The 10,000-nt window shown below is 38.9% G+C and overlaps 2 protein-coding genes and 1 pseudogene across 2 annotated transcripts in view; all 3 read right to left on the reverse strand.

The window, feature by feature from the left end:
* LOC138012522 (integrin alpha-3-like) overlaps window positions 1-7,007 on the reverse strand; it is a 34,897-nt gene extending 27,890 nt beyond the window's left edge. The window contains exons 1-7 of the mRNA XM_068859311.1: window positions 6,843-7,007; window positions 5,304-5,364; window positions 4,495-4,569; window positions 2,969-3,013; window positions 1,764-1,804; window positions 1,259-1,413; window positions 512-717 (exon numbers count right to left, since the gene is read on the reverse strand). Of these exons, the coding sequence (XP_068715412.1) occupies window positions 512-717; window positions 1,259-1,413; window positions 1,764-1,804; window positions 2,969-3,013; window positions 4,495-4,569; window positions 5,304-5,364; window positions 6,843-6,866 (607 nt within the window). The 5' untranslated portion in view covers window positions 6,867-7,007. The remainder of the gene's footprint in view (window positions 1-511; window positions 718-1,258; window positions 1,414-1,763; window positions 1,805-2,968; window positions 3,014-4,494; window positions 4,570-5,303; window positions 5,365-6,842) is intronic.
* LOC138012521 (uncharacterized) overlaps window positions 6,965-10,000 on the reverse strand; it is a 9,796-nt gene continuing 6,760 nt past the window's right edge. The window contains exons 6-7 of the mRNA XM_068859310.1: window positions 8,183-8,273; window positions 6,965-7,155 (exon numbers count right to left, since the gene is read on the reverse strand). Coding sequence (XP_068715411.1) covers window positions 7,107-7,155; window positions 8,183-8,273 — 140 coding nt within the window. The 3' untranslated portion in view covers window positions 6,965-7,106. The remainder of the gene's footprint in view (window positions 7,156-8,182; window positions 8,274-10,000) is intronic.
* The window catches only part of LOC138012520 (selenide, water dikinase 1-like), a 2,066-nt pseudogene continuing 465 nt past the window's right edge, over window positions 8,400-10,000 (reverse strand).

A 10,000-nucleotide genomic window follows, 5' to 3' on the forward strand; every position in this document is an offset into this window, starting at 1 on the left:
CGGGAAACAAAATGAACTGATTCCCTCGGGACCAGTGATTAAGTGTTTAATATTATTGGTTAAAAGAAGACAAATAATCGCACTGCACGAGCGGCACCCACTTTAGAGCAGCGGTACTCTCTTCAGATTTAACTTGAGTGTGGGCTGTTCGACGCGTAATAGCTCCTTCCTTGCAATTTTGTGAAATTGCCTAAAAACTGGCCATAGATTTTTGCTTGGTTTTTTTTTTTACTATTCCATGAAGACATCGTTCTCAGCAAAAAAAATATGAGATAAAAAATGGAGGTCACCGTACTCGTTCAGGAGAAAATAGCCATTCCTTGACCGGGATTAAGCTTGGCGTCTATGAAAATCTACCATTTTATCCACCAATGACGCAAGAAATTATACACAGTAAGGTTGCGAAATGCAAAACCAGAGAATCACCTTTAAGCTCTCTACGATATATTGACGAAAACTAAATAAAAACAGTAAATGAATAGAATCTCGTGAATTCTGCGCAACTTTGTACCTTGGAAACCATCCAAATCAATGTCGCCAACAGCAGAAATCGCTCTTCCAAAGTTCGCTCGCCATGAGCCTTTGCTGTACGTGGTTGGTAGTTCGAGTGATAATTGAAGGTCGCCATCTCCTTTTTTTTCATATAAATAAACTCGCCCTTTCTCGGGATGTAAGTTGTCAGAGAAAAATGGAGCTCCAACCAGCAGCTCGGAGAACCTGCAGCACATAAATTTGCCCAATCATCCTTTTTTACCTCACATTGGCAAATGCATAAAACATCTAGATCTTTTGTGTGTGTGGAATTAAAGGTGTTAGTCAGGAATTTAGTACTTAATTTATTCATTTTCTTCACAACTATTTAATGTTTTAATTTGGTCAACTTCAGTTGTGCTCGTTATTTTCTCCAAGTAGTTTTTGTAATACAGGTTTTTGTAATACAGGGTCGCAATTTCGGCTTCAAAATGATCTTTTTCCGCGAAAGACCTGGGGCGAGTTCCAAAACAACACCTTCTTTACCGAGAAGAATTATCATGATTGCACTTAAAAGCTCTTGAACAGCAAAAAAGCGGCAATTGCTGCCTCTCTTTAGAAAGCCGGCGTCAAACGCCGACATCTCCGAAGTCGCAATGTTATGCGCAGTATGAGATGCGCGGTGCAAAAATTTTAAACTTAAGAATGAGGCAACAAGGAATAATTTGCGAGCAAACAAAAGAAAACTAAAATACCAGCTTTTTTGGAATGAGGTGTGTACACTCACCCATCATTGTTGAGATCAACGCCACAAACAGAATAGCCAAACCCGGTCCCAGGCTGGCGCCATTCCTTGATGCCATCTTTGCTTTCTGTGGGCGGCAAAATGACTTTTGGGACATCGTGAAATTCTTCTGGTCTTAAACTTCTAAACAGGACCACCTAAGCAAAATAGGTAGATAAATATGTTCAAATTGAATAAGTTAATTTTTTTTTCTTTATTTTTTAAATTATCTTTCTTAATCCCCATTACGTTACATTCAAAACAAAACATACTTACATATACATTTCATTACTTAGCAGCTTTGTTGCTTAAACTTCCTAAATATCGCGATTCTGGGGCCCGTTTCTCAAACATCCCGAAACGTTTTGGGCCCTTTTCCAGCGTCAAAATAATGTTGCTATCGAAACAGGCGGATGGCAGTTTTGTAAATAACTTTTCGGGCCCGCAAAGTCATAGTTACTTTTAAGAAACAGGCCCCTGGATTGCCAATGTCAATTTCGCTTCTTACCATTCCAGTATGATTAAATCTTGGAGCGCCAGTAGCAACATCTAAAAAACAAAGGAAACCACGGTAAAATACGCTTTAAGATCAAGGCAGAGGTTTTAGCGGCCAATCAACAAATCGACAAGCTGAGGCCGAGGGTGTAAAAAATTGATTAATGATGTGACAGTAATACTTTCATAGTTCCGGTCGCCGTCGCCATGGGATGAGAGTAAGGGATTCTGCTCTAAGTCTTCTTTTTTTTTTTTTGGTAAGACTGTATTTCCGTGCGCAATCGGAAAGAACTTTCAACAGGAATCGATCACAGTTGAAGCTTAGTGACCGCATCCCGTAGCAATAGTAATTTTGTACAGTGGACGCGGTCGCTGAGCTTCAACGTTCACATCCCGTTGCCATTCCATCCATGTGGAGCCTGTTTTTAAACGGTCGAGTATAAGCAGACAAGTGATCGATTATCGTTGAATTACGTTGGGTTTTGGGACCCAGCGAGCACAACAGAGTTGACCTTGTCATCCATGGTTCAGCCGATTGAAAATTTGAGCTGATCGATTTTGCGGGAATTTCTCGCTCTTCGCGCGAGGGTAGCTCCTATTACTTGACGAGTGATCAGCCTTTACCTTTATATAGTTAATCAGTGCAAGTGAAGATGAAACTCGACCAAATACCATTGAAGCCCGTCAGAAGTCCCAAAGACACATTGGACTAGAGGTAGACCGGATATAATTTTTAACTATATTCTTCTAGATCGTAAACATGAAGCTTAAATCGAACGGCCTTGTATGAACCTTTCTTCGTTGCCTTTTTGATAAATACGATGAAAAACACACATTAATTTAAGGCCTGGCCAAACGCTCGCAACATTTCAACGCAACATCTTGTTGCGACATGTGTCGAACGGGGTGGCCAAACGCACGCAACATTTTCATCATTTTCAACGAAACATGTCAATGGTCATGTGCCCCAGGCCCCTGGCGCGCAACAAGTGGACCTAATGCGCATGCCCTAGCGCAACAATGTTGCGTGAACGTGGCCAAACGAGTACAACATCATGCAACATCCAAAATGTTGCACGTAAAATTTGACCGTTTTCAAATTTGATCCAACATCATCCAACATGTTGCAACATATCGCAACACCAACCAATGTTGCAAGATGTTGCGTTGAAATGTTGCGATGCGAGCGTTTGGCCAGGCCTTTACGTCTGGGCTAACCATTTTTATCCTTTTTGAAAAAATGCCCAGAAGTCACCGAGTAACCTGCAAGAAGAGGACAGTGATTAATATATGCAGTGCAATGTCTTTAGATCAACAAGCCTCAAAGACCCTCAAACCAGCTAGAACCTTGAGATGGGTTTTACTAATGTTGCGTGGGAAGTGCGAAACTGCAGGAACCTTGGTTATTATCACTTGCTATATGGTAACTTTGAAGACAGAAGATCAGTCCGAGCCTATGACGACGACAATGACGATAATAATCATAAGTGTTGTTACTCCACTAAAGAGGTTTTCAAATGAGTGTCGTAAAACCAAAACCAAATTAATTACTTTGGCCAATCAAAAAGGACGGAGACAATAAACCAATCAAAACTTGAAGTAATTACACGTAGCCGACACAAAGCGCGGGAAAATGTGCAACGCGCGAGCCACGATTTGTTTTGGCTTCACTTCTGATTGGTTAAAAGAAATGGCGGTAATACATCGTAGTGTTCCAATTTGACCGGTTTGGAACAGAACAAGTACGAAAGGAACGGGGCAGTTTCACGGTTTTGCGCATGTCCAAGCTTTGGCGCTAGTAGTTATATATTTCAAGGTTTCTTACTAAACCAGATGATGTTCATTAATCACTGAGAGTATTACAGCAAATACACTGAATGACTAAGACCCAAATTTGGTGGAAGATACTGCGGGTTTACACAGAAAATATCAAATTTAATTTTGGCCTCGAATTTATTGTACGGGTCGAACATTTTATTCTACGCACGCACGAGTTATTTATTCGCATGCAGTAGGTTCATAACAAAAACGAAATGATTGCAAAAGTTAATTCCAATGAGTAATATTACACTTCCATGGCAGTGCTTTCGATTGTTTCAATAACGATGGAATTAATTGGGCTGACATGACAGTTTGCCCATGCGAAGAGATGTGAAACACTCCGTTTAAAAAAATTGTTTTCAACACGATGCAAAGCCCGACAATAGACCAGTTACGTACTTAGTTATCTGGCCTTTAAATGAAAGTGAAGCTGGAGTTGATCTTGTTATGATACAGACCACCCTGCTTTTCTCGTGTTCATGATTTTGTTCTCATGCTAATTAGTTGGAATTCACAGAAGAAAAGCAGTGAGGTTTCTATCAAAGCAAGGTCAACTCTAGCCTCACTTTCATTCACAGGCCAGGTAACTAAGCACACAACTGCAAAGTGGTCTATTTACACTGTATCTAGTCATCGCTTGTCACTCGTCATTTCGTTTATTAAGTCAAATAAAGGACATTTGAATGGTTTCGTCTGTGTTGTTTTCGTAATTCACACGTGCCTTATTATGCAATCGATACGATTCTCATTCAAAGCAGGAAGAAACCAAAATACTATGTAAAATTGTCATTTGTCAGCCAGAGTAAAATCGATGAACTAGTGCCATTATTCTTTTATGGCCAAACGGGTTACTGATGGGCATGGACAAAGAGGTTGTGAAACCAGAGTGGTCACTTTTTCTTGCAAATTATTTGCTCACTAACCTTGATAGCTAAGTGGCGAGTTAGTCTTCTTCAAATCCTTTACGACTGCAACGTCTTGAATGTACAAGGCTTCTCCTGAAAAAGAGATTAGGGGAAAGGAGTAATTACACCAATGACTAAGTTGAGTTGCTCAAAGCAAGGTTATTTTTCCTCTGTTTCGAAGCTTCCGTAATTTAGATTTAAGCCAGCTGTCAGCAACACAATCTGATGTTGGTTGTGGGAAAATCAATCCTATTGAGTCGCTGAGTTGAGATGATTCCCCAATCACAACGGCATCACAGTCCTTTTAAAACAATTGCTTTCAATGTGAGCCACAATTCTCAAATGCCTACATTTGCAGAATAAATACTGTTTTAAACTTTCAAAAAATCGGCTGAGAGACAGAAAAAGTTATTAACATTAGTAATTATTTTCAAGACAGCAAGCTCGTAAGTTATTTAAATGTTTCCACCAGTTCCCCTGTAGTGCTGATCCAAGTTAAAACTACGGCAACCAGTGTCACGGAATACCCACTAAGCCTGGTTTGAATTAGCGTCTATAGCAAGCGTTTCCGTTGGGCACAGAAGAGAAATACTGAGAAGTGGGCTTTTCGATGTTTTGACCGAGAAAAAGTTCTCTCAAACCCAAAAGAAACGCTTGCAACGCAGGCTAGCTTTGAATAAACTCAATCCAAGTTATTATTTCCCGTTCGTTTTTTGTTTTGTTTTCTTCTCAGGAGGTACATGTTTGTCCAATAGCTTCTCCTTCTTTACATGCATGCCAGTCATTTACCTTTGATTAATGTACTAATTAATTTTTACATGTCAAACCTTCGTAATTGAATACACCGGGTGCTCCCACCAAGAGATAAGGTTCGCTAACGCCCGGTTCCTGGAATTAGAAAAGGCCAGACTCACTGTTTACTTTAGAAACTGAACTGGCCGAGTCCTCAACCATGCCACACAAAAAGCATGATGACCTGGGACCTTTCAAGAAGTTTCAAGGACTCAAGACTCAAAACACCCAGTCATGACAGAAGGAAGGAAGGAAGTGTTCCAGAGGCCTGTGAGAGATGAGTCTTGATTTTCATGTTTCATAAAACGTATTAAACCTGACTGGCAAATTGGTCCCAACTTACAGGGACACGCTACTTTTAGTATCACACTGAAAATCCAGTGGACACTGCTCAGCTGATGGCAGCCACAAGGAAGGAAAGGAACTTTATTTACCTTATTGTAGGAAATAAACGCTCCACGAAATTAAGTTATTGGAAATTAACGCGACTTAAATTAACGCGAATTTAATGTAAAACGACTTTCAAATGAAGAAAATTAACGCGAAAGACGAGGTAGAATTTCACAATAAAGGAAACTAACGCGATCAAGACACAATTGGTGGTGACCAACACTGGATATAAAAAAAAATCACTGAACAAAACTGAGCCCCTGGTCAACAAAACAGTCCTCAAAATTCTAATTAATGTAGAGGTTATCGGAAAGAAAGCTTGTGCCTTACTTTATTGTTTTTTAGGTGGCATGAATTTCTGGAAAGGTTTCAAAATTAGGGTTAAAGTAATGGTAATTAAGAGCGCGGAAATTAAAGCTGCACTTAATTAACGTCGAGGAAAATAACGCTCAACGTATTTAGCGCGAGTTAAATTAACGCGAATTTTAAAGTGGTACTACGACCAAAAAAAAATTCTGTTTTTCCTTTGGATTTCAAAACTATGTTAACTAAACACTAACTCACCCAAGTTTTAAGTTCTGATTTTAAAAAGATACCTGTTTATTTTAGCTGGAATTTTCTTATTTATTGGTCCGCCATTACTAACTTCAAAATCTTGAGAGAGCTGGGTCGAGGAGAAAATGACGTCAAACACTCACTAGTTTAAGAATGCAATGCGTGTGTACGCGGCCTAATTAATATGCAGCACGGGAGTTTCGGGCTTTCAGAATTTTCAACCCGTGTTTTGCACATATAATAAATTGCGTTTACACGCTGAAATTTTAAGTTAAGTGAGTAAATGACGTCATTTTCTCTAGATCCAACCCTCTGAGGTCCAATCGGCCAGTTTGGAACGTGAGTAATGGCGGACCATGAAATCCAAAACTTACACTCAAAATAAACAGCCTCTGGATAAAACTCAAAGCTCAAAATTTTGCCAGTTAGGTGTTAAGCGAACACGCTTTCAAAATCAGAAGAAAAAAAGGAAATGATTTTTTGATCATAGTGCCACTTTAACGATTCGCGTTAGTGTGACATCTTTAAAGTGGTCCATTGTGAAATGTAGCTTCCTCAAAAAATAGCATTATCCATTCTTTGAGCAGCAAGGCCCAGGACTACAATGCAACAGAATAAGAATAACTCACCAGAAGTCTCGGCAGAGAATCCATCTAGTAATTTGAAATTAACACCACAAGCCTCGTACACTTTTACCATGTTTGCCAGGATAGGAAGCGTGTGTATAACAAATGCCACCTCTGCCTTTTGATTGCTCGCTAGATTACTTGCATGACCTAGAATTCCAAATCCAGTTACATCTGTAGCAGCATGTGCTTCATACTTGTGCATCAAGTATGCAGCATTGCGGTTTAATCTAGCCATACACAGCATGCCTTTCTGACAAGCTCTTTCTACTTCTTCAGTTGTGACAACATCCTTGATCCTGTTCCAAAACTTAGGCTGTTAAGATGTCAAAAGCCATGTATCAATAGAGAGCACTAAGTATGGAGATCCCTGGTGTTGATGGCCGCAAGGCATAGGCTGCTTTTGTCTCATTATATATTCAATCTCACTGAAATCTCTCTATGAAGGCTAGGCTAGAGTTTTGAAATCCACATTGCACAAAAAAAATATTCAATATGGTGGGCTTTAATTCAATGTGGCAGTTAATTATGTTATTATTATTATCTGCCAATAATCAGAACTCTTACAGTAGCTGTAACAGGGCTCGAAATTGCGACCAATACAGTCGCCAATGTGTCTAGCTTTTTCCCCTTAGCGACCAAAATTGTCGTTAAGTCGCCACTTTGGCGACCTGAGTTTTGCATGATTTATTGATATGTACAATAAAGCATTAAAGTTAAAATAAGCATCTTATTAACCGCGCAGCCATGGGCCAAGCGCAGTTCTTAATCTACCGTGGTTTATTTTTTTGTTGGTCAACAGACGCAGACCTTCCCTCAGCCAACTTTGAATCACACAATCCGTAATGTTTATTCGCCAAACCTTGTAGAAACATAAATACACGGTCAATGTTATGGATATTATTTTCTTTACTGTGTGGAAAATATCTTGTCTTTTAGATTTATCAAAGCGTTGGTTTCAAAGGGAATAATAAATACCCTAAAAAGATATTACAACGCCAGGGAATGCGCTGATGTTGCAACTTTCACTCTCGCTTCTTGACAGATAAGATCTTGTTTACTTTGCAATTTTATTACTCCAGAAGGGAGGGTTATTAGTTCATTTGCGATTTTGAGTGTGTTTCTCGCCGGTTTAAGCAATTGAAGTGAATTCTTTGGCTGTTTGATCGATGCAAGTTAAGAGATTAAAAGGAAAATTAAATATTTGCTGAGATAAACCACAGCTTGCTAGGACTTGCAGCGTTCCTGTCAATGCTAAAGACAACTGTTCTAAAACTAACTGTGGTAGCGTAAACCTTGAATTGTGTGACTCGCTTGACTACTTTGTTTGTTCTTATACTCACATCCTCCAACCATTGATGTGCATTAACAGCAATCTGAGTTCCAAGAGGTTTAGTAAGGACCAATATATCACCAACCACTGCATTTTCTGGCCTTATAATAAAGATCAAAGTTAAATCAATAATAATGCACTACAAAATATTCATTGCACTTTTGAGCTGGCAATAGTGTTCAAACATGGTTGGTATAACTTCAGACAAACAAAATTTCAAGGACTTTTCAAGGGCAAAACCTACTTTTCAAGGTCAGCTCAAGTCAATATATCAATACTAGTTGTCCTGTCTTGTAACAACTGTAGAAATCTATGATATCATTAACAGTAATTGAACTGAGTGGAGTGCAATTTGGTCTGAAATCATTCGCATGATTTCAAAATCGAATAAGAGCACACAAGAGTTCAATTTGAAATCACAAGTATGATTTCAGACCAAGATTGCATGATACGAAGTTCAATTGCCACTTAATTACATCCATTTTCAAATTGTACAATTTTATTGTAATTCCGGTAGCCAGTTGGTTGAAAATAACAGACCAGGACATATGTTTACATCTCCTTTAGTATGCAAATGATGTCATGTGAAGAAAACTCATTCTAGCATGTCAAAGAAACAAGTAGTTCTGAACTCAGAATGAAACAGTCTACTTCATGTACAAAAGTGCAATTCTCATCGCCTGAATCAATGATGGAAGAGGCTAATTTGCAAGTCAAAGCATCCTTTTTTTCTGTGGTCAAGGCCAAGATGTTTTATTGTCTTTGGAGAAGGCATTTGAAGGTGCATCCTCTGTAATGCTGTGATGGATTTCTTTTGAGTTGCGAGACTCCCTCGAGTGCACAATGCCCAGTGGATAGTATGGTTTATTTTCTTTTAATACTGTTTAATGGCATGATTTTAAGGGAGTTCAGCCCAATATCATCTCCTTTTTTGTGACCTTAGCGTAAAACTCAATACTCAGGACCTTACCACGTTCTGGCAGCATCATTTGTTTCAAGGTATTTTCAAGATCACAGGACTGGCACCAGCTTTGGAAGACATTTGTTCATACACTGTTTTGTAGAGCAGGGCATATTTTGACTATGTATATTCACAGCGACGGATCTGAGCCCTTGTGTTACTTCGTTTGAAACTACTGAAAACCTGGAAAGACCTACCTTCCTGAGATAGCTCTGAATTTGCGGTTGTGTGGTTTTTGTTTGTTTATGTTTGTCTGTACTCAATATAAGGATCTTAAGCAGACATTAAAGAAAAATCACCAAAATATATGTGTCAAAATGGACACTGAAAGTTGGAAACTTCCATTAAAGTAGGTCTTCAGCCTGAAAGAGCTCATAATCATTTTTTTTTTTGAAAAAAAAAACAACAAAGTCTTGGCAATAGTAGTTGCAAAATTCTCCACAATGGCTTTTTGCCAGTAATCTTCCTGAAATTTTATTGATTACTTTAAAGTAACCTTAAAATCTGATTGGTTGTTTTGTTTTACTGTCCCATTCTCACTAGCTCAGAAAAAGATGTGATTTAGAGCAAAAAATATCTCTGAATAAATTGCACCACTGAGAGCCAATCACATTGCAAGGACAACCAGTGATTTCAAAATGGATTTAATAAAGCCATTTATGGTATTTAGATAGTTCAGCCATGGTTGATAACATTAGCCTCTGTAACAGCATAAAGCTGTTAGCATTTTAATTTACGAAATTGGTCCATTAGAAGGCTAACATAAACCTACATCACAAATTCGTTGTTAGACACAACACTGGAAGCTACTCCACCAACAATAAACCATGGATTAAGCACTGTCTGTCCTCCGTTAACTGTGGTGCC

This window comes from Montipora foliosa, chromosome 8 (assembly GCF_036669935.1).
Source record: "Montipora foliosa isolate CH-2021 chromosome 8, ASM3666993v2, whole genome shotgun sequence".
In the NCBI taxonomy this organism is placed as follows: domain Eukaryota; kingdom Metazoa; phylum Cnidaria; class Anthozoa; order Scleractinia; family Acroporidae; genus Montipora; species Montipora foliosa.